Consider the following 24263-nt stretch of genomic DNA (forward strand, 5'->3'; position numbering starts at 1 on the left):
TTGTAATTTTGCCTGCATATGAAGCCTCTGGCATATCAGTGTATTTTGACATGATGATTGAGATACTTTTAATCATCATTCAAAAATAAATATACATTTTGTGTCTTTGCAGTATGTACAGTATATAATTTATTTCTTTATGGGTTCCAATGTCAGCCAGGGTTGACTCAGGATTCTTTAGGATTCAGAAATTCTCGTAGACACACTCAAATACTCCTTCCTCTTGTGCTTGTGCGTTTTGTTCCCCCTGAGAACATAATTGATCTTGTCATACATTTCTGAATATGTGACAAATCAGTAAGAATCCACACTGACCAGTTTCTTGCTGGTTTTTGGGTTGGGAGGAGGCTTCCTCTGCTGTGACTCTGTGTTGACAGCTGAGCGGTCAAGCACATCATAAATGGACCGAGGTCGCGGCTCAAGACTCTACAACATTTTATTTATAAATGAAAAAGAGAAAAGTGACCAGAATAATGACATGAATGTGCATACGCCCATGGCCATACTTACGGCATAGAGAGCTGTGGAAGAAGCTATTATCGCACCCATGCTGTCATCCTCAGGCTCTTCTGCTTGCGATCGTTCATTGTTCTGCTTTAGATTGTTGCTTGGATTGCCAGATTGGGGATTTTGTTTTTTCTAAAATTTGTCGGGAAAAAAACACATGCCCTTGGTGACCAAATAAATAAGCAATTACAAATGTTTTCAATAGTGGCATGTTGACTATTATTGCGTTCAAGTGATGGGCTTGAATCAAACACTATTCTTTGATTTTGTTGATAAAAATGTAAGCCAAACACTCAGCTCTGATATCGCAACATGCTGATTGCATGTGATGCCCCTCTTACCCAAGTTCCTCTGAAGACATACACAGAGCTGAGCACACTAAAAACCAGCAACACGCCACTGAAGGAGGCCAACACTATGAAATTTGTGTAGTCCACCATATCGAGATCCGTGTAGCCATGATCTGGAAGAATACAACTTTCGTGACATACCAAAAAGACATTTTGAGAGCATTATAACCTACAACCAGAATCATAAACTGACAGCAACAAACTGGCCTTGAGAAGGGAGAATTGTGTAACTCTTGTATTTGCTCTAGAGCAAGTGTACCTCATGTAAGTGTTACATTCATAATCCTTCCAAGGCAAGTCAGAAATGATGATAAGTTATTTGAGTCAGTTAAAGTAACAAAACAGTCTCGGGGGATGTTCGAAACTGGCCAGAAATACTCATTGTTGCCACAACTCTGATTCACAACAGAACATTCCATGCTGCAGTAAAAAAAAAAAAAAAAAAAAGACTTTTGTTGTGGGCTTTGTTTGTGTCTGACCTCGTAGATGTTATAGTAGTTTGTGGGCAAGTGCCACCCCATTTGTTCAGTTAAAAGCGTTCAATGATTTACGATCAGTGGAGTCATGAAAAGGCGACAGAAGAATGAAAGGATGAACTCCAAATAATCAAAGTTTGCTTGTCAGTATCACTTAGAAAGGTCCATAAAAATGCCAACAACATTGTGTAGATTGGCAAACTAATTTGTTATCAATTATACTGTTAAAATAAAAGTGAAAATAAAACAGGCCACAAATTCTTGAGCAGTTGCTATTAGATTAAGTGGATCAATTCTGTTTTGATTTATTTGAAGAGAGTCTGCACATTCCCGCTTCTGTACTCACCTCTCAGTCGAAGAAACAAGTACGCGTTGGCCCCCTTGTACTGGCAATGATATTCTCCAGATATCGTGAGCATTTTCAGATGCAGCATGGCGTTGGTGATCAAGGCTTGGCCTTGAGTTGCAGAAAATAGTTTTTTAAGAATCACCTGGTTGTAGGGGTCAAAGCAGGTCAAAAAGTCTTTGCTTTGGTTGGCCGGGATGGTCAGACTATAGTGAACGTAGAGATCTTCACCCGTGATTGCCACAAAGACGGTCTCGGGAAAAAACAATCCTGTGGGAACAAAGCAAACTATATCAGGCGCATATAATATTATTGAGGATGTAGTGGTGGTCAGCTTACTCAGAGCTCCAACCCCAGCGCAAAAAGTAAAGTGCATTTTGAGAATCCAAATCAGTATAGGAAAAAGAAGACGGTATTGTTGTGATGCCATGTTTATAAAAGATGTTCACGCTTCGCTGGTGGCTCTCAGTTATCTTAGGTTACTAAACTAACAACTGGGACTTCCTGTTTCAGGGACATGCACTTCCTCAAAATATTAGTTTCTCGATGGGAAGTCACAGGGGACAGGAAAAAGAGACTGACTTCCACCCCCAATTGTGCATCTGTGTTTGTCAACTCTGTAGCAAATCATGGGCGTCTCCGTCATGTTCTTTGCTACAATCTGTATCAAATACACATTCGAAAAGTATTTAAGTGCATATAATGGAGAAAATGCAGCCTGTTACCGCCCAGCTCTGAAACCCATTACGTGTGTGTGTGAGGAATTCCACACACAGGGTGACAAATGCCCTGTCACTAATGCAGACCAGCTGTGAACCGAGGCAAGATTCCGTCAGCGCAGTTATTTTTTTTCTTTGAGGCGTGGAAGTTTGTTCCTTCTTTTTTGTTTCTTTCTTTCCTCCAATGACACTTTGCTTCTCTTTGGAGGCTGATATTCCACTTGACTCTTTCCACCAAATTTCTCAGTGAACGTGTAGCCAACTGTGATCTCAACTCAGCTTGCACGCCATGAAACACACACAAACACACACATCAAAAACATCTGGATGTCAGTTCGATGTGAATTAGTCATGCAATCTTATATTGCACGTTAACTGTGTAATATTACAAACTTGTCGAAAAGGGTTGAACGGAAACATCACAAGTTGATATCTTGCTCAATCTTATTTCTCTTGCTTTATTCTCGTCATATTAGCATAAACAGATCTGATTTTGCATTTCAATGATGTCATCTCTTGACCAGGACAGATACTTAGATAATCAACCACTAAACACAAGTTTAGTATTGTGTTCTGAAGGACAGCTAGAGAGGAAAGGATGGATTCCTCTGAAGAGGTCATAATTGTATGTTTATTTTTGGGAACAGAAACGCATAAAAATGTGTTTCATTTGCTTTTAAAAAACGGGAGGCAATGGGCCTGCTAATTTGTAGCCGAGTTGTAATTACTATAACTATATCACTATGGCAGTTGCGCTCATTGCGGAAAATTCGCTTGTGCGTGTAGTGAATAGATATAAATTTATAAGACAGAAAGAAAGAGGAAATAATGAAAGGTACAGCAAGATGTGAGAGGAGAAATAGAGCACTGTAGCATTTCCTTTAGCAGTGGCTTTGTTGAAAATGAGGTTAAATTGTTTTAATCCAATGATGGCAATAAAATATAATACAAAGTCAGCCTGCCACATTAATTGCATTTGTCTATGTTGTAGGATTTTTCTGAAATTTTTTGACAGTGAAGATTGTCTTTAGTGGCTCTGTTAGTGAGTGATAATTTCTCCAATATTGTGAGTATGTTGCCAGCAAATGTGTAACATGTAGTGCAGATGCAGATATATATATATATATATTTAATATATTCATTCATCTACAAGGCAAACAATTCAAGAAGGCACATGGTGATGTAACACGCTTTTGCCAGATGCTGCACCTCCTGTTTGGGCTCTATTTTCTCTCCACCTTCATGTCTACAAATCTGTTATAATACCCAAACAATAAGCCAGCCAGCGGCTTACTTTGATCCAGTGTGATTAACACGCTCTGTTATGAGGATGCATGCATTACCTTCTATGCAGATGTGGACTTATTTGTTTTTTTGGGTTGCCGAATTCAGCTCCGTGACATGGGCAAAATATTAGAAACAGTTTTCAGTATGACAAACCAAATGAAAAAGTATTAACGCCTCCCTCATTCAAAACCGGGCATTATTATCTCTGTGAATGATAATACACACTCCTGCATTCGATCACATCGGATAATGTTTCTGTTCCTAATATAACGGCAAATGACTGTGTATTAAAAACCTCAATTTGCAAAGATTGAACCTCAAGAAATTACCATATTGCCTCAAATTGACCTACTCGAATAGATGCCATGCTCCAGTATCTTGCCAGGTGAGTCATCCACTTGAACAAATTGAATGGGAACAAAGATGCTGTAAAACAAGAGGGGATAATGATACTTTTTACAGTATTGAGATATGAAATGGACATTCTAGATAAGAACCGATTATCATCATAAACAGTCACTCGAAAACATTCTGTATTCTTTCACCCAAAGTCATCGGGGCTAGAGTCCAATTCCTACTCATTGGGTTGATTTAATTCTTAGAAAATCTGTTCTGCGTTTTTTTTCTTTCCATCTCATTAAGTGCACTGTCTGCTGGTCATAAATTCTCACTTGCTGTTGATGGTGCAGATGCTGGTTGCCATGGTAACAGAGGCCCGCCCAAATAACGATAACAAACTATATGGACTCCAGCGGAGATAGAACGTTACCAAAATAAGCCGATCCGCAGCTGACGTTAGCTACGGGAACTGAATCCAGGCTGCCTGGATAAACGTCAAGCTATTTTACGGCACCATCGGTGACTTCTCAACATTTTAGAGTGTAACAATAATTGTAATTAGAAAAAAAGTACAGAGTGATTTTTGGCCCTTCATCCTGGGGGATGCGTCCTCTATCGGAAAGCATCGACGACCTGTTCAAAGAAAGTCTCCATGCTGCATCAGCGTATCACAGAGCTCTCCCATCTCCTAGCAACCATGGAACGGTTCTTCCGTCGCCATGGCTACCACGAGGAGAGGCTCGGGGATGACCTGTCTTTGACACGTCAGAGCCTGACAGGTGAGGAGGGGAGCGTGGCCCGCTACAAAACCAGTGCATGGGTGAGGGTCAGCCCAAAGAGGGCCAGCTGGCTGGTGAGGGAGGAGAAGGCAGGTGAAGGTGTCAAACATCATGGAGGTGACCTCATGTCCATAAGAAAGTTAAACAACAAAGTTTGAGTCTTGTCAAATGCTACAATTTAATTTCAATTAATTTTGATCACTTATGTGAAAAGAAACACAAATTTCTGCAAATCAAAATTAACCATTTCAATTAGCCAATATGCGATGTTTTGGATGAAAAAGAATCTGTTATAAACTGTTCTAGCATTCTACTGAATCAAAAATCACAATTTAGACACAAGTCAACAAATGATTCCGCAGCCTTTGCAATGCCATTCGTTGCCACAAGGTGACAGCCATAACTTGCATGCAGAGGCAACCAAGTTTTGAAACCAGGACAGATTATACTTTATGAGCGTTCTTTAACTGCTTTGGACTAAGATGCTTGATAAGATAATATCGTGACAAGAATTAGGTTCAGATCTAACTAACTAACTGACTGACTGACTGACTGACTGACTGACTGACTGACTGACTGACTGACTGACTGACTGACTGACTGACTGACTGACTGACTGACTAACTAACCAAATGCTCCAAGTTTGAAATGACAGAAGGTACATTCAATAAATACTTCATAGGCATTTAAGCACTTTTTTGTCAATTGTTTTGCTAAGTGGTGTACTGTGAGATTTTTTTTTTCAGTTGTAAAATATGTGCCTGGTCTCAATAAACACTGGAAACATTGCTACTCATGACCTATACTCAGCAGGTGTCTATTTTCTGTGAATATTCTGGAAGATGTGCACGCACACACAGTCTTTATAAAACTTGTCACAGCAACCTTTTCCCCTACACATTCCCACTTGTGGCCCATATTCTGCTTTTATTTGTTTTAAAATCTCCCCTTTCTACTCTCCACCTCCTCATGTATTAACCCCACACATGATACATGTGCAGCATCACACAGCAGCACCCTCTCCTCTTCCTCCTCTCCTGTGCACAATCGACACATGTGGGCGTTCAGATCTTTCCATTTTGGTTTTCGCTATTGTCGACGCATTGTTGCATCCGATCCGGTTAAGATGCTGTGGGAATACTGTTTAAATCTCTCTTTCTCTCTACCACAGCCATCTCTGGAAAAAGAGCCAGTTGCTAGGTAACAGTTAATTGTCAAGAAGTAGTTACATGTGTTGCAATGCACGCCGAGCTCATCGCCCTGATGATGTCAGGAGAGGAGAACAAGTGAGCGGAATAAGATGCTGATGGAGGGATTGTTTCGGAAAAAAAATTCAAAAAAAAGATGCAAACTAATATGGGATTAGTTTAGTCAGCGTGTTGTGTGCCAGTAGATGTAAAGATCTGCCCACATAAGGGAGCCATTGCTAAAACCTGCTGCTTCTTTCTGTATATCCCCTGTTGATGGACACGAAAGCACAGCTAAGGAACAAGGGGGTGTTTTTGGAACGCTTTGATGTTAGCATCACTTCCCTCATTATGCTTATGTATTTTACAACAGCATGTAAAAATTCAGAAAGGTGCAAACAGAGGACACGGTACTGTTCCTGACCACCTGAAACATTCCCAGCTCACTCCATAACAACATACTAAATGGTGAGGTACATTTAAATACAGCAAAAAAAGGGAATGGATAACAGTGTTTTGGTTTTGGGTGGTGGAAATTAAGAAATTACACAATAAATGAAATAACTAAACCTCTCAAATTGTCAAGGAGCTGGAGATCCAAATGTTTGATCAAACCCACCAAAGTAGCGATACACCACCAGCGCCACAACTTAGACCTGCTTTTATTTGCTCGAAAAATGTCGTCGACTTTCTGCCACTACATGATCAGACGAGCCGGGGGTGTTTGAAATAAAACACTCTCTCTGGGCGGTCTGCTAAATTCCAAAACAGGCCAAAGAAGGTTCGCACCTGTACAGAAACCAAGATAAGCCAGTTTTTATGCTTGAGCACACCTGCGCTGTCTATGAAAATAGAGTCCATTCAAATCAACAAAACAAAAGATTCACCAGCTGCGTTTTGTCCTACGTAGAAATGAACTGACAAGCATGTGTGAGATTTGACTTTTTTTTATTATTAATACTCAACACTTTTATTCCAAAGAGACAGAAGAAGAATATTTCTCAGCACTTATTTGCACATCAACTGTGTGTTTTAATCTCATTGTTCAAATATTACTAAATATTCCATCAAATCTGAAATGCTTTCTTCACACAAGTAATTAATTTGCATACAAAAAAGTGAGGGTGAACAAGATTTGGAGTTGTATGTACAATTTTTCACAATCTGTACAGCTCCGGGATGGCCTTTGATCGTCTGGGACCCAAACAGAAGGAACAAAAGCGGAACGACATTGTGCTTCCCACGGACTAGTTGGTGCAGATCTTTTCCTTCAGGTCAAAATAAAATGATCAAACGTGCATTTTCCGTCATTATAAAGAACTGCACATTAACACGTCCTGAAGTCGTTACAAAACAATTTTGCGAGGGGCACCTACGAATCAAAGATTGATCGCAAATAGACCTTTTTCTCTGCCATTTTGTACATTTGTTTAATATATCAAAAATCCATGAGTGCCTCTATTTACATGGAGTTGTATAGTACATATAAAAGAAGTGTGTATTCCTCACTCACGCTGTGTCTCGCACACACAGAGGTAATCAAGCTTACAAATTCAGGCACGTACGACAACAGAAATCATGTACGGAGATATTTTGTTTTGTTTTTTAAAAAAAACAACAAAAAAAAGGAAAAAGAGGAAAAGTATGAAAAAGGCTTTATCAGTGACTGACAGCAAAACCTCCACCGTGTTCAAGAACATTTAGCCAACACAACCATTTATCCATTTTGCAGAATGTCTTGTTAACTTGGGAGTATTCATTTTTGATTTTGGTGTGTTAGATTGGTGTTTTCTCTTGTTAAGACAATCACACACACACACAAACACACGTACACTAACACTGATCGTGTACCAATGATATTTCTAAAAAGTAAGTTTTCAAAAAACACCCAGTTGCTGGCCTAAAAGTTAAAATTGTAAAAGCAGAAAGAAAGAATAGTGTATGCATGCAAACACTTATTATCATACATACTGACTTGTCAACCAAGTATACTGAAGTTGCTTTCAATTTCAAAATGGGGAGGACAAGAAAGCATTCACTCTATTGTGTGCTCCGTATTTGAATTTGCCATGGAATAAAAATTTCTTTATCGGTATTGGGTATAATTTTGTCCGAATGCATTTTTGGATTTTTAACAATATTACTAGTAACATTTCAATTGGCGTAAAATAAGGACAACTTGATAACATGCTGATGGATCTGGGAGAGGGAGGGATGCACCATTATGGGGGTGGTCATGGTTGGGGACTAGAGTCACATCGTAGATTGTTAGATATAGGAAGTTCCACTGTGTAGGAATTTGAATTAGCTGTGGAACCTGTTCACATTTTTAGGGGGAAATTTGCAGAAATATTACTAATAACCTCGACAAACATGTCATTTGCTATTTATTGGACTGATTGCTATCAATATCTAAGTTGGCTTAATATTTTGTAGATTGTTCTTTTCCTGTAACTCCCTAAACACGTATTTGACCAAAATGCCAACCTATACCATAAAGTAGCAGGTAACCACAGTTAAAAGCTGACCCATGTGTTCAGATTTGAATCCTTGTGGGGAACAAATTTGAATTTCAATGTTTATTTATTTTATCCATGATGTTGTATAATATTTAGTGGAAGTGCAAATGTTGTTCCAGAAAGAGTGTTGCACTCATTTTGGTAATTCACTCATTGGTGACTATGTACTAAAGTAGATATTGTTAATACCTTAAATATAAAGAAAAGAAAACAAAAGTAGCATGCATAGCGTCTTACTCAGAGCATATCTGGTTCTAACACCACAACTGCCCTGGTCAGTAAACACAGAAGCAACAAGTAGGTGATCACTTATGCTAAAATTAATTTGATGAGGATAATGTGAAAACCAGAATTTTTTTTTTTCATCAAAAAGGAATGTTGATTTTGCATTCTGGTACAGTGGCTCATAAATTCGAACTATTTTACTGTTTTGTAGGGTCAGTGTAAAACTCCTCTGAACCGCAACACTTCTCTACTTGTCTTCAGAAATAACATTTGACACCTTAGTTGAAGCTCAACTGCCTGAAAGTTTGCCATTGTCACAACTTTCTTTAACGTGACTCCTGTGATGAAAGTTTTTAGCCCTGAAATTAAGGAACCAATTGTCTGGAGGTGAAACAATAATCCTTTAAGGCACATCCAGCTTGAAATGAGAGACCTTTTTGATGCTGCTGAGCAGAAAGCAAAAAAAAAAAAAAACTATATGGAAGGCAAATCAGTATGATGATGTAGGCTTCTGTAGGTGAAATAAGACCATTAAAAAAAGAAGGAAGCCAATAAGTACATTGTACTTAGTCATGCCTTTTTCTCACATACACATCACAATACTCTCCAAAATTGTGAAAAGTAAATAAATAAATAAATAAATAAATAAATAAAACATGAAGAAATAATTCATTACAAAGAAGAATCCAAAATGACAGGAGCCCCCGAAATATTCAAAATGGTCCACAAGTCTCCTGTGACGTTGGTAAGCTTAGAAACAATCAACATCGTACAAACACTACTTGAATAAATAAAATCGGAAAACAAACCAATCATCTTGAAACACTTGAGTAATATTCAGTAATAATATTAACACTATTGGTACAATTATTGTTAATTTACCCTGTTACTTCAGCAGTGTTGATTTCGCATTCATGATTGTAATATCGTTGTGAACTCAAAAATTTGTCGTGGAACAATGAACTTATCGAGAGAGCAAGCTTCTCCGTCCGTCTGTCTTTCCCTACCTCCTTCCCAGCACCACAATCCTCCCTTGTTGCTTAAAACTCACCGTCCACAGTCTGGCTTTGAACGCATCGTCCAGATTGTGGCGTTTAGTAGCGTGAGAACGACACCCACTCGTGTCGCCTTCTCTTCATACTGCGCCGTTTCTTTGTTCTCCGTTTTCCTTCGTTTGTCTTCCCCCACGTTATCCTCCCCTCAGACGTCCGACTCTATGCTGGAGAGCTTTTCATAGACGTGTCCATTGCTTGCACCATTGAAAGGTCTTTGGCTCAAACCTAACGTGTCCCGACTGCCAGGCATGAGCTTGTTGACCCCGTGGTGGTTTCCCATGGGACCGCCCACCCCGCCCAGACACAGATCTTTGGGGAACCTGGGGGCTACATTGGACATCACCCCGGCCGTGGCCGACGCAGGCAAATAAGAAGTGGCCCCCATGGAGCCCCGGAAGTCCCCTCCTCCTCGGGTGTTGTTGAGTAGCTGCTGCTGCTGTTGCTGCGTCTGTGGCTTTTTCATGTAGTACGGTTTGGCACCGTGTAAAAGACACTGGTCATCGCCGAAGGTTGGGATGAAGGGGTTCTGGTTCACCTTATCTGGGTAGAGAGATTTAGACAAGGAGTAAGTCCCGGCGCCTCTGCCACCACCACCGCCGCCGCTCCCACCTCCCATCTTAGCCCTGTCCCTGTCTCTTAGGTCTCGCTCGCCCACGGACCGCCGATGCAACCCACCTTCGCCTCCGCGAAACAAACTAAAAGAGGAGCCACCTTTAGCCCGGTCTCCGCCTATCCCTCCAAACATGGGAGACTCTCTTTCCCCTGCGTACCTCTCAAACATGTGAGCATAAGGACTGGGGCCCTCCATGTAGCGGTCTTTGTCTTTAAGGCTCACACTTCGGGGCTGGGCAAACTGGCCGCCAACGCCGCCGCCAGCACCTCCCTTGCGACCTGACCCCTCCCTCTGCAGGTCTACGAACGTGTCATAAGAATGCTGCCTCCGTAAGACCCGCCCACCCGGCCCAAGCTTCCTGCTTTGAGTCGGCGTTTGGCCTGCTCCTATGTTGCTCTTCCCCGCAGAAAACACTATGTTGTTATCCTCGCTGATGTTGTAGAGGTTGCTGGGCTGAATCTTACATGAGTCGCAGCGCTTGCAGCTAGCAGAGGTGGGGCGAACGTTGCTCGCTCCAATCCCGCTAGCTGGGCAGGAGCCCCCCGCCCCTCCACTGTGGTGACACACACTGTGACAGTTACGACACTCCCAGTCACCACCAGCTATGCCGCCTGCTCCCAGTCCGGAAACGCCCTTCTCCCAGCAGGTGTGGGCCTGCTGACCTGCCGACACTGAGCCGAGACCACCTTTGGAATCCTGCTTCTTGCATTTACCTTTGAGAAAGTCTTCCACAGGAACTAAGCTTTTACAGATACTGCCACCGCTACCAACGCCCACACCACTTCCTCCACTTCCACCCTCTTGCTCCCACTTGCCCTCCTTTGAGCGGAATTGGTCGGCATAGAATTCCCTCAAGTTCTCTTTGTCTTTGCGGAATACGTAAGGTGAAGCGTTACCCCCTCCTCGCTTGCGCTCCAAGGGAGGTGAGATGGTGCGGTGTGCCAAGGGCCCGTGAGGGAAGTGGTGGTGGACGGTGTGGTGGTGGGGTCTCCTCCTGAAGCCGCTCAGCTCCAGCTCGTCCTGTTCCCGTCTGCACTTGGCAGACGCCGGCCTCTTTTTCAGGCTGTCCCTGTACTGCTTATGCCGCTTGGCGTTGCCCTCCAGGTTGCCGTAGGTGACGGTGTGAGTGGAGATATCCGACACGTCGGAGCGGATGTTTCCGTCGTCGCCCCCCGAGCCTCCCCCGCCACCACCTCCCCCGCAGTACCTTTCATGACCCCCGATGAACCCCGTGCTGGATGCGCCTCCTTTGAATGAAAACCTCCCGTACACATTGCTTCCCTTGAACCCAACTTGGTTGGAATCCGCGGGGGGGTGACCTGCAATCAGGTCAAACTTATTGGTATTCCTGTGAGTCATGGAGGGGCGAGGCTGGGTGGTGAAGATGGGTGCTACTCCTCCCCCTAAACTTTCGCAATCAAATATGCCCCCTTCCAATGAGCTAGCGCTGCCTAAGCTACGCGGCCTGTTAGGCGGGGGGCCGGACATACCCAAAGCCGAGACCGGGTGGTGGTGCCGGTAATGGTCCTGGTACAAGTTGTTGTCCTTCAGGGGCAAGTTCCCAAAAGTCCTCTCCACCTCGCTGATGTAGTCAGTGAACATGCTGTCCTCTTGGATGTAGGGCGGTGCCGACTTGCAGTCTGCCGGGTGCCCTACGAGGCTGCGTCGGTGCTCCTGAATGTCATAGATGCCCGATTCACGACCACCGTGGTTGTACTCCAGGGCCGCGTGCGGCGAGCCGTTTATGCCCGGCACTGCAGTCATGTCTTTGGCAGTGCGGAGCAACCTCAAGATGTTCGAGTGGGTATTGTTCATGTTCTTCTTTATGGATGATGAAGGCGAGTCTATGGTTGATTTGTTTTCCTCAATTTGTACTCCGTGTATGCAGCTGTAGATACCCTGGAGTATGGAGATTGGAGATGAGCGGGCAGGTGAAGGGAGACAGCGAGGGTAAGAGAGATGAAGTGGGAGGAGAAGGAAGAAGTAGTAAGAAAAATAAAGGTATGAGCAGTAAAAAATGGAGGCTAGTACCAAAGACTTCATAATTTAGAGAGGGATTTGTGAAAGTGCCTGTCATGACTGCTTGGTTAAATCTTAATTCCTTAGAAGTGCAAGCAGTTGAGCGTGAAGTCAAGAAAGCGTATGAGAGAATTTGTAGCTCTGTCGACGCCATTTATGTATCCACCAGTTTTTGTTTCAAATGATTTCTTCTGTGTTTAGGGTTTAATTAGGTATTGGACCGCAGCAGTATTGCAAACAAAACAAACACTTCTCACATACTGAGTCCTATTATTCAGTCTCATATACGATGCTGAAGCGTAATCACAGATGGTTATTTGCAGCAGTCGTGCAGGCGCATGTGTCTTTACAAAGGACGTCGCCAACTACTGGCCTGGCATGCACATTACACCATTTCGCTGGGACAATTTGTTGTTTGCATCAAAAATACATCTGGTAAACTTCATTATTATCAAATGTGAAAGGTCAAAGGCTGGCAAACCATAAGCTAGACTCAAACGTCTTTGCTCAAAAACATTTGATCATTTGTGAGTGAGCTATTGTAGGCTGCAGGATTTACACTATACTCTATACCTATCAATAATAGCTGACATCAGCACAGTTTTCTTTATTCTCCGTGTGTCTGTTTTATCTCTGTTTCTGGGTGCTTGGATGAATGACAGCTGCTCTAGTGGGAATGTACGTAGATCTCTTTACAGTAGTACATCTCGAGCTACTGTAACTGCTCTGAAATGTTACAGAATAGAGGTTACCGGCACATCACCGTCTTTTCCTGCCTACTCTTTGTTCTGCTGCAAATAATGTTTTTTATCCTCTATCATTTTTGTGATAGAAACCAGGTCAACGTGAAGACATAGTAAATACATAGAAAATTGTTCAAATGGATATTAACACATCAAACCACTAAAAGTCAAATGTTTGGAGCATAGATATGAGTCCTAACCGTGCCGCTTAGAATTTGAAAAACATCACACTTTAAAAAAGCGATCAAGGCAGATTTGTGACTTCACACTGCCTCCAGAAACAAAACATTGTTCAAGTGCTCAATGCCAGTTCTGACTTGTAAAGTCATTATCAGGGCAGTGTGAGTGGGCGTTAAACAAAATGACAATTAGAAGATACTTCAGCTTGGACACTAACTCATAAACACTGGTGTCTTTTTGTTTGACAAACGGTAGCTGAGACCATTTACGTGCGACAACCCTCTTGGCGAAAAGGTAACATTATGCAAATGAATTACCCCTCCAATGGCTATTTCTGGGAAACGAAACAGCCTGCAATAACACTAAGACATCTTGTTAAATGACCCGTCAAAGAAACACGGGAAAGTAGTCTAAAATCTCTCGACAGACTTTTAGATCACTCACTGCAAACACGCCACATACCGAGTAAATGTCATTTCAATGATTACTTAATCAACGGTTTAATTCTGTCAGGCTATTTTGGGATTAAAATATACAGAACTGTACTGGCCTGGCACCTGGGGGGGGGGGGTCATCCAAGCATATTTCAGGGGAGGCAGTGCCCCCGCAGCCTCAATCTAACTACGCCAATGCTTTTTCCATCTCAACCAAAGTCAGTCATGTCTACAAAACTATTGCTGGGATCTCACTGTCAGGTCGAGGTCAAAACCAAAATAACACCCATGTACACTCACCCTGCTAATGGAGAAGGTGACCCCGGGCTTTCCGGAACACACGCCCATGAAGCAGAAGCGCAGCTGCCAGTAGAACAAATGTTCACAGATGAAGGTGATAAGTGACAGAACCATGGCGGCCCCGAGCATGTAGAAGACCCCCGCCATGTTGTCCACATCCAGCTGACTGCTCATAACCTCATTCTTCTCATTGTGGCAGATACCTGTCAGCCATAAAGCCTCAAACTCCTCCATCTCACCTGAAGGAAGCAGAGATACAGGATGTTTGCAGATATGATCGTGATATGTCCGATCTTGAGGGAGTTTGCCTCAGGTGACGTCACTTGCAAGTGTGAGTGGAGGGGAAAAAGGACATATTTTTTAGTTGTTGCCAAAAACAGCTAAGGTCTCATGAATGGTGGGGAACAAATGTCATGTTGCATTATTTTATCTGAACACCCTGCAGAAGATCGTCCTCATTAAGGATTGCTTATGCTAGGCTGATCATTCTTTGTTGTGGGGAGGGGGGTTGCCCGCTGGGACTTGAAAAATCCTCAGGGAGAAAGTTTGCATGGCCATGTGAGAAGTATTTCCACCCTAAAATGTGTCCATCTTATTTCCATATCCCTGGGGATTGCTAAAGCGGGAGGACACGTCCGGAGAGATTTGCCGGATTTGCCCCGATGGTTTGTTTTTCTTTTGTATGTGTGAGAGAATGAGAAAGAGAGAGTGAAGCGAGGGAGGACAAGAGAGCAAGTGCGGAATATTGTTCCTCGATGTTTGTTTAATATAATGATATTGTTTGTGCAAATGAGCATGAATGAGTCAATTTTAAACGGGTTAATTTGTTTAATCTGAGTTTGTTTAATCCGAGTCGGAAGCAGGAATACAGTGGATACAAAATATCCCACAGGTTTTCCTCATGGGATACATTTCTTTATATTTATTAGAATTTGGGGATTTTTACTGAATTAGTTCCCTTAAAATTATTTTTCCATGTGTGTTTTTATATCTGGTTCTCCTCCATCTGTAGGTTTTACTGCCGTGTGCCGCAAAGTAACAAACTTTGCCAATTTGGCTCGCAATGACTCGTAGCTTTGCAGCTTTGATAGCCTCGCTGGTTTCTTCTGGAATCTTTCAGCTGCTTCCCAAGTTTCCGTCTGAACTAAACATTTACATGTTGAAGTGAGTGAGAACATATCGCCGTTCAAGGCCTCACCGTCTCCAAACAGCATGAGGATGGCCAGGTCCACCGCTCGTTTCCAACCCGAGTCTTTCTGAATGGCGATGCCGTAACCAGTGGAGGCAAACACTTTGCCACTGCCGATAGTGACCAGCTTGCAGCCCTCGTCCCTTCCCGCCATGTAGTTAAGCACTGCGGCGTCATAGATGAAGGCGTCCAGTTTGCTGTCGAGCACAAGAATGAATTTCATTGATTGTGTTTTCTTTTTAATTGGTTTTACTTACCAAATATGGCAATTTTCAAATCCAGTCTAAACAATTATGCTTACTTAATTCAGTGGAATCAACTGATGTTATGATATCACATTTTTTGGGGATGGAACTGTGGCTTTGGAACTTAATTGGTAATTGCACGTGAAGATCACAAGATGGAGACATCAGTGAGCCTTCCTGATCTAACTGAGTGATTTGACAGCTCATTGATGATCATTGTAACTTCAATTTGGGACTGTGCTGTGTGTCAGTGCCCACCCACCCACAGTGGCCACAACTTTCTTTATCGCGATGTCCTTCATCATATTTTCTTCTGATTGCATCATTAGAGAAACTTTTTTTTTCTTTGCCTCCCTTTCATCTCCATGCTCGTCCCTCCATTCATCCTCTCCTCTGAAGCAGCCCCCCCCGGACCCCTCCTCACCCTGTCTTGAGACTGTGCAGGGCCTCGTCCACATTTTTCTGGTGGAAGCTGGTCATGTAGGTGTGCATGTCTCGGTAGTTGTTGCGGATGTTGCGCTCTGTGCTCCCGTTGGGCACGGTACCAAAGCGGAACGGCGGCGAGAACTCGTTAGGCTTCTGGAACTGTTGTTGATGAAGTCGGGGAGGGTGGAGGGAGGGGGTGGCGGTTTCCGGAAAAGAAACCACAAAGAGAAAATGACAGAGGAGTGCTCGTTAGCATAGAAAAGGCACCGAGACGCATCAAATAGCCTTTAATGCACTGTTGAGCAGAGGACAGAACGATGCTTTGGGAAGCCTAAATTAGCTAAATGTTTGGAGTCGTGATAAGAGGTCTGACGTACATGGGAAGATCTCAAGGACCAACACGCCGTGTTCTAAAGTATTCCGCAGCTCATTAAACCGAATATACAAATTCCTAAAAAGCCTTGGAAAAGATCAATTTGAACATCTAATTTTAGAAGAGAGAATACCGCTTGATTCTCTGTGTTGTTGGAATAAAAGTTCAAACCTCTTAATTGGCAGGAAAATAATGTGTAAAGAGACAAAGAATTAAGTAAAGGAGAAAAACATAAAAAAAAAAGGTAAAGCTTAGGATTTTATGCTTAAACTTCTTTTTATTTTTGAGAGACAATAAATTAGATCTAGAAAATATTCATTACCAACTTATATGTATAGTGTTATAAAAATCTGAAATAAAATATGAATGTTTCTCTAGTTTTGTCAAAATGCCGCTTGTTGGCTTTTGCGTACATTTGTGACTTTAAAAAAAATAAAGTGTTCGTTAAATCACAGTCTGTACAGTTAATTAAGTTGTATAATAGCGTGACTGAGGATTTTTTTTTTCCGACTTCTATGCCCAGCATTCTAAAACAGAGAGCTCTCAGCTTTAGCAGTTCAGCACTTAAGAGAAATCTTCCAATGAAATACTAAAGCAATGACAAAAATAACAAACATAACCTCCTCCTCCAAGGAGGTCCTAAAATGTTCTTGCAGCACATTTATATCCTGTGTATTCCCACCTTTTTGTCTGACAGGCCCGACACCTGGTCCACATACTCCTCCTGAATCATGAAGGCTGCCAGGTTGGCAGTGTAGGAAGCCAGGAAGATGACAGCGAAAAAGGCCCACACTGATACCATGATCTTACTGGTGGTACCTTTGGGATTTTGCACCGGCACAGAGTTGTTGAACACCAGACCCCAAAGCAGCCAGATGGCTTTTCCGATGGTGAAGGAGGGACCGCCGGGTTCTGGCAAGCAGGAGAAGGAAATAAAGCATGATGGAGGAAGAGGAGACAAAAGCAGAGGGAGCCACGACACTAAAAACAAACTCATCTACAAAAATAAACATTTCTGACAGTGCCAACAGATCTGTACATTCAGATTTCAAAGGTACTTGTAAAAAAAAAAAAATGGTGACCAGCCATTCAAGAGACAACCTTAATCATTCAGACTGTTCTGCCCATGTGGGTAGGAAGGAAGGTACAGTAGATATGACAAGCTAGAGGAGGGTGAAAGAAAAAGGGGGCAAGGCTAGACATGCTACAATTGTTCCACATGTTCCCGGGAAAACAACCTTATATAACCTCGTGTTTCTACCCAGGATGCAGAAAAAAAGTATTTCACTCAGACAGGAGATATTAACGAAGACTGCATGAGGAAACGTTAGTCCAACTTAAATACTCGTTTCATCCCCGAGAGCAAAAAAAAAAAAAAAGGCTGTGAACAGCAATAAAACACTTTTACAAATGACAGATTTTATCTTGAGTAGCTGTTGTTGCACCAGGCCAATTCACTCCTGACAGTCCGGTTCTATAAAACCTACAGGAAAAGCTACAAAATCAAATTTGCTGACTTTGATGGGAAAATTGATTGAAACTGGCTCGCTCCCGTTTGACACCCAGCGGCCAGCGGCGCTACGTTCTGCCACGCGTTGTTCAAAGCGATAAATATTTTCAACGCACGATAATAGAAGAGCTTGAGAGCATTCCGCCATTTTACAAACTGGGAGGAGAAGGTGGCGTAACGCTGGTGTAATACTTGAGAGCGGCACCATTAAAAGTGCTGCTGGAGTGGGAACCGAGGATCCTTTTGCTCAGGCTTTGACACTTGTCTGATTGTGTTTCCATTACCTCAATTGAGTAGCGATGGAAGTAAATGCTCCACAAGTAGAAACTCACAACTCTCCTTATGAGCGATAATAGAAAAATTGAAAATTCAAGGTAACTCAATGGAGCGCCAAATGACTCAGCGCGGATATGTGTGTGTGCTTGTGTGTTCTTGTGTGTGCAAACCGCTCTCACCTCTGCCGTCTGCCAGGCAGCGATTGTAACCCACCGGGCTGAAGTACTCAAACACAAACACGGCGACGGCGGACACAATCAGCAGCATCACAAACATCATCACCCACACGTCAGCGCTGAAGGGCTCTGCAACACAAAAGGGGCCGTGTTAGGTTAGCCGTTTACTTCATGTTTATTCAACTCAACGCAATAGCTGCACAGTTCAATGCTATCCAATATTAGGGTGTTTTGCAACCTTTGAGAAAATGAGAAAAATCTCACAGTAGACATGAGATGATAGTTAATATCAGATCGGCTAATATTTTGCATTATGTGCACATTTTGTTATCGGCTGTAACAGCGGAAACAATATTTTTTTTTATTAGATATAGACAAGTGATCAGGTGAGATTTTTTTCTTAATAATAAAGAGGACGTCTCCCCAAAATCTTTTGTGTCTCTCACCTAAGAAGGCAGAGGGTGACACGGTCCCATTGCTTCGGGAAACCATGACGCTAATTCCCGTCTCGATGAAGGGCACGGAGAAGTCGATGACCTCGGACCGCTCTTCGTTGATGGTGAGTGAGCCCACCGCCATGTGAGCGTTCTTAAGCACCACCTGGCACACACATACAAACGGAACAGACGGTCAGTGAATGTAGAAAAAAAAAACATAGGACAAAAAAAATATATACTGTGTGTGTTCAGTGAGTGTGTTTATATTCAGCCTGAATTTTGACAGCATCAGGCTATAAATAAAAATGTTAGATTATTTTGGTTATTTAATTATGCCTATTGAAAATGTAAATTTCTGCGGGGCCAATGAGGATTTCTTCCCGGCTTCGGTATCAATAACAAACAAAATGGGAGTGAATGACGAGACAGAACGATAAAAACAAGACATTTCGAAAAAGGCGGCGTAATGAAGACTCTTGTTTCTATGTGGCTTTTAATTAAAAATAAATGTGTTGACTGAAGAAAGCCAACAAATTACAAAAACCTTTTTCGCATGCTACACGTGATCTATTAAAATTCCAAATCATTTTGTGATATTGTCTTTATTCACTTTCACTTATTAACTTTTTTCATGTTTGCACTTGAGTTATTCAACTATACGATTCATTAGTTTAGTTTTTTCCCAGCAGATTACAAAAATTAAACTTCAAACTGCAGTGTTTCTTGTAATATGATAAATAAAATTTTTGCAGGATAACAATTTGTCATATTAGCATAATGTTTGTCAAATTTTTTGTTTGACATTGACTTTCCTCTCCTGATACTATAACACATTATAAAAAGAAGCCCTCACCTCTCCAACCATTCCGTTCCACGTCCCGTTCACCTTCTTGCCGTGTTTACCGTTAGTGACCAGGTAGAGATCGTAGCTGAACTTGACCGCTTTGGCGATCTTCTTCAGGATGTCGATGCAAAAACCTTTGCAGCAGCGCTTGATGTAGATTCCCGAATCGCCCGTTTGGTTGCTGACAGGAAGAGGGAAACTTAAATATTAAAACAAGTCCAAATGGCAGAAGTTATATTCATTTAAATTATAATAAAGAACAAAATCAATGCAAAGCGTCTTGAATAGTTATGCTATATGGATGTTGTTCGAAGCAAATGTCAAACAAAGGGCACAGTATGTTTGGTGATCTTCTTCAAAGTTAAACGAGTGCAGCTCCATAAGTAGAAGGGCACGGGGTTGTGATTTCATATCATGCATGATGGCTGAGGTACTGTAATATATTCCATAAATTATGCAATAATGAGAAACCGAGATGAGGGGGGGGGACTGTCTCACCAAGCTTGCGTGCGACCACGTGTATGTGGGCGTATGCATGTTTAAATTCTCAATGTACACATCGTAGTATATTTAGGTCAACTTAGTTCAGAAGGAGGTTACATCACATGGTTTCATATCAGTTTGAGAAAAGCACACTGTACAAAAATGTCACTTCAAAAAAAGACTGCATATTAATTCCATCATTTCTTCTGGGGAGATCTAGACATGTTTCGACGATACGCTTTAATTGTTGATGAAAAAGCTTAGCATATTATTTTTATTGATGTGTTTTGATTAGAAATCCAGTACTGTTCATTTGTACAGTTCAGTTGTATTTAACTTTTAAATTAATACATTTACTCTTTTTCAACTCATCATTTTTGTAACTGGAATGTGCTTGAGTCTAAGTGCAGATTTATGAAATTCTTATATTCAATCACATTTTTAAGAGCAATTCTGAATGTATTACAATGGGCTTTTGTTATTGATCACTTGAAAATATATTTGTCGTTATACGGAACCTCCCTGAATCACACGGTACGACCAATTGCGAATTCCTCTCACATGAGTTTGAGCTGTTTACGACAAGGCACGGTGTTCCTCATGCAGGTGCCGCTTAGCGGGTCCACGTCCTCCACGATGACAAAAGGCGCCTCCTCCAATGTGACAATGGACAGGTGGTCCTCGTGTTCCTCCGCCGCCGAGTAGAGCTCAAAGCGAGGCCACACGTGGTACTTCATGGCCAGAGAGCCCTTCTCCCACTTGCCCACCTGCGTGTGACAACAAGGCTTGGTGACGGGCGAGATTTTTAGAAGCGAGCGCTGTATGACAAACACCGTATTTACCCTGTCCCACGTTCTGTCCTTGTCGAGAAGAATGATGACCAGTTTGGGAAAAATCTGGTGGCCCTCCTCGCTGAATGACAGGTTACGCCCTTCAAACGTCACATTCATGATGTACCTGACAATTAGATTGCAAAGCCAAATGTCAGAACGTGTGCGTGGGATTCTAAACAAAGGATGGCGTTTATGTTGAACAAGGCGTAATCATCGGCTGCAGGACACGCACGCGGGCGAGGTAGCGGGAAATATCGCCATCTAAATTCGACACCATGTTCACCTGCGAGCCAGTGATGTCATTCAGTTTGAGATGTGGACACGATGGTGATTCTGATAAACTGAGAAAATCTTCTCGCAGTCCACAATAATTTCACAAAGCATAAAGTAACAGTGATAATTTAATTTTGAAAATTAGAGTATGTTCTGGACAAAACAATCCAATTTTTGTGTTGACACTTGACCACATATTAAAAGCGGGGAGAGCTCAGTGAAGGTTAGTCACAATGCTGGTTAACAACAGTGATGGAGGGAGAAAAGAGAAATAGCTCAAGGACATGATTCCATTTCATGATTTTATCAAAAGAAAAAAAACGCAGTCTGTAAAGCGACCGTCACAACTTCTGATTGCTCTCATGCTGACAAGGCTGACGAGGCAGACGGAGCCAAGGGCAAAAGGTCAAAACTGAAAAAGAGGGCAAGCGCATAAACCTCCTGCGAGAACACATATCGGCAAACGTGTCTCAACAAGTGCGCGTCTCGTTCTTTTGCTCTCTTCCCCACCCTCGTTCTTCCTCGTCGCAAACTGCGGGCCGCCGTCACCATGGAGACGTTCTGCCTCGGAATACAATCCGCCGGAGAAATAAAGATCTTGTCTGCATACAAGGAGTACTAAATGTATGAGGCCATCATCTTCAAGTGTGAAAAGACAAACACAAGACAATAAATCTATTAAGGAGAGATGAGCAAAGGGCCAAAGATTTAATCACAAGTACCTCCCACTGGAACACTGAGTGGCTCTGACTAAGACGTCTTTGGCTGTATTAATAACACACACCTCTCTCTATCTCTAACACGCGCACACATGGCCGAGTGGAGGCTTCACACTTTGTTGTGCCAACACATTTACTGGTTGCAACTTACTCTTGTGCACAAATGATGCCATGAGCCTCCTTCAAGGACTTGTTGCCACCATTTTCATGTGCGACATATGGATGGCAGAGGTGGCAAAAGTATTCACGGTGTACATGAGTGAAATGACAGATGCTGCATAAAATTAATAAAAAGTAAAACTTGAAAAAATAAATAAATATAGAAATTAAAAAAAAAAGGTACTGGTAATGGTACTGAGAATGCCTGAGACTGACATTCAGGTGCTTCATTGATAAGTGGAACCAATTAGCAATTATTGTAACAATTATTGCAGGTGATAGCAAAAACAGAAATAAAAAGACGTGGGAGAATTAATCTCTAAAAACCATACTTTGCGTGGGAGATGCTTTGTACGCAGGCTTTACGCAAACTTGCTAAATGAGGCTCCTGGTATGCGTACAACCGCAACACATGGGAAAGGGAGGGGAGGCGTCGTATACCTTGGCATAATGTCACGTAATGCGTTGCCATGGCAGCCACAACCATCAGCTGTGTTGCCATGGGAACATTTATCTCAGCGGATGAGGGGCGTATTTTCTCGCTGTCAGATCAATGCCTGCGATCCACCTCCGAGAGACACCACAAATCACTCATCAATAAAATTCAAGGCCATTGTTTAACCCGCGCTTTTACTGATGCATGCTGGGACTTTGAGAGCGGCACGGGCCAGCTTGCCGTGTTTCTCATGTTTGGAGCCCATAGTATCGACGAGGCTTTTATGAGCTGTTTGATCCCTTCTCATGTCGGTGTTCCCCTCTGACTTCACTGGAAATAGAAGAAAAGGGGGGGGGGGGGAAAGGCACGTGGGATGAGCTACTAACAGAATCTCACGCAGCTCAATCGCAGTCACGCTCTATGTTTGCGCGCCTTTCACCCACTAACTGTTCACTGCATGGCTGTGAGGGGAATAGAAGCTACCTTCCAGCTTAAATATCTTCAGCATGGTGACTCATGTTGATTCCTGCCTTTTTATTGCAGACTGCTTCTAAAAAAAAAAAAAAGCAACAGTCTGTTGCTGCAATGCAGGGATGTTAGTGTGTCACACTGTGTGTGTATGCATAAATAAAAATAAATCATGAAAAAAAAAATATAGTATATATATCCCAGTTGTCACATTCTTATCCAATATTTATTTCGCAATCAACTTTATCAAACTGTTATGGATTTGTTTGACACCGTAGGTTCCTTGGTACAATAAATTGTCAAAAGAATCCATAAAAAAAATATATAATTTGATTAAAGCTGCAGCTGACACTTGAGTTGAAAGTGTGAAAACCTGCAGGTTGTAATACTTTAAACCAAAGAGCATCAAATCAACTTTTATCGCAGCCAAGGCTAAAATTGAAAAAAAAATCAAACGAAAAGAACGCAAACATTTAATGATGTGCTGTATAAGTTGCTTAGCGACTTTAAGAAGTGTCCGCTGGTGCAGCATGTCGGTTGTGGGGCAGTGGGAGGCGCCCAGGTGAGCTGCAGACATCAAACGGCAACCTGTGCTGTGAACAGGAGGGGTGATGTAACACATCTCCTCACCAGGCTTTAACATGGCAACACACACCTTCCCCAGCATGCCAACATCAAATATTCATATCGTCTATTTTCAGTCATCCCATGAAATTCAAATTATTCCACGTTTCTTTTAAAGCACAAAAACCTTCGACTAAATCCCTAAAAAGGCTTCGCTAATTGCTGCTACTGGCAGCACCGTTTTTACACCCAAAGAATACTTAAAAATGCTTTGAGAGATTTAACATTTGCAAAAGTCACGCGTGGTCTGAATTGTACCAACCGAGAAGTCGGAAATGTGTGAAAACGGAAGTTAGGAAAGATGACTAAAAGCAGTTTCAAGTGATAAATACAACGTGACGCACCAACTTGGCTGCATCTTACAGCACACTTTCTGCCCAAGGCGTCATTAGAATAGTCCGGCCCAACTACTTGGTTCCAAAAACAGCTTGGGGATATTTGAGGCAAATTAAACGTTTTGACCCCAATTACATATTCTTCCTCTTACGGACGACTTGTGAAAAGTGAAATCTCGGTAAACATTAAATGCAGAAGGGTACGGGGGGAAAACTAATCTAATTTTCTATTCAGTGTGCTTTTCCAATATCCCAGGTAAAATGGTAAATCATATTACAGTTGAACTTTTTTTTGGGTGACTAAAAGATTTCCCCCGGGTACTCCCACATATCAAATCGTGCATACTATGTTCATTGATAACTCGAAATTGCAAAGCAC

At 42.2% G+C, this 24263-nt stretch overlaps 3 protein-coding genes and 1 long non-coding RNA gene across 5 annotated transcripts in view; 2 read left to right on the forward strand and 2 right to left on the reverse strand.

Moving 5' to 3' along the window:
• Positions 1-29: 29 nt before the first annotated feature.
• On the reverse strand, positions 30-9857 carry nfam1 (NFAT activating protein with ITAM motif 1). Of its 2 annotated transcripts, XM_085911550.1 has the most exons (7): positions 9786-9857; positions 4038-4111; positions 1680-1949; positions 849-970; positions 511-639; positions 316-426; positions 30-247 (listed from the first exon to the last, which is right to left on the reverse strand). In XM_085911550.1, the coding sequence occupies exons 1-7, from the start codon at positions 9809-9811 to the stop codon at positions 185-187; spliced, it is 795 nt and encodes a 264-aa protein (XP_085767676.1). In that variant the 5' UTR covers positions 9812-9857; the 3' UTR covers positions 30-184. The 2 variants fall into 2 exon arrangements, with proteins under 2 accessions (XP_085767676.1, XP_085767677.1); XM_085911551.1 differs by lacking the exons at positions 4038-4111; positions 9786-9857 and adding an exon at positions 2019-2400 and having other exon boundaries at positions 34-247.
• LOC147057037 (uncharacterized) lies at positions 4132-4961 on the forward strand. Its single transcript, XM_085911533.1, is given in 5 exon segments — positions 4132-4146; positions 4237-4270; positions 4328-4543; positions 4602-4669; positions 4671-4961. Coding segments are annotated over 5 exon segments (624 nt in total).
• Positions 9858-9934: 77 nt separating the features above from the next.
• Positions 9935-24263, reverse strand: part of grin2bb (glutamate receptor, ionotropic, N-methyl D-aspartate 2B, genome duplicate b) — a 47804-nt gene continuing 33475 nt past the window's right edge. The window contains exons 7-16 of the mRNA XM_085911547.1: positions 20880-20994; positions 20599-20804; positions 19564-19735; positions 18720-18873; positions 18277-18402; positions 16994-17223; positions 15937-16097; positions 15277-15464; positions 14079-14317; positions 9935-12301 (exon numbers count right to left, since the gene is read on the reverse strand). Coding sequence (XP_085767673.1) covers positions 9935-12301; positions 14079-14317; positions 15277-15464; positions 15937-16097; positions 16994-17223; positions 18277-18402; positions 18720-18873; positions 19564-19735; positions 20599-20804; positions 20880-20994 — 3958 coding nt within the window. The remainder of the gene's footprint in view (positions 12302-14078; positions 14318-15276; positions 15465-15936; positions 16098-16993; positions 17224-18276; positions 18403-18719; positions 18874-19563; positions 19736-20598; positions 20805-20879; positions 20995-24263) is intronic.
• Positions 11665-17634, forward strand: LOC147057039 (uncharacterized). Its single transcript, XR_015066015.1, has 3 exons — positions 11665-12202; positions 12291-12352; positions 17009-17634. It is a non-coding gene; the product is annotated as an uncharacterized LOC147057039 (long non-coding RNA).

The sequence above is a fragment of the Syngnathus leptorhynchus genome, chromosome 5 (genome assembly GCF_054491065.1).
Source record: "Syngnathus leptorhynchus isolate UIUO chromosome 5, UIUO_Slep, whole genome shotgun sequence".
Taxonomy (NCBI): domain Eukaryota; kingdom Metazoa; phylum Chordata; class Actinopteri; order Syngnathiformes; family Syngnathidae; genus Syngnathus; species Syngnathus leptorhynchus.

Bases quoted from the DNA above. Each gene is read 5' to 3' on its own strand.
- nfam1 (XM_085911550.1), bottom strand. From the start codon at position 9,811: ATGCGTTCAAAGCCAGACTGTGGACG. The intron at 1,950-4,037 runs GTAGGTCAATTT...TTGTTCCCACAG, and splicing joins GGAGCATGGCATCTATTCGA to GATTGTTTTTTCCCGAGACC. The intron at 248-315 runs GTCAGTGTGGAT...TTATGTTCTCAG, and splicing joins CAAAAACCAGCAAGAAACTG to GGGGAACAAAACGCACAAGC.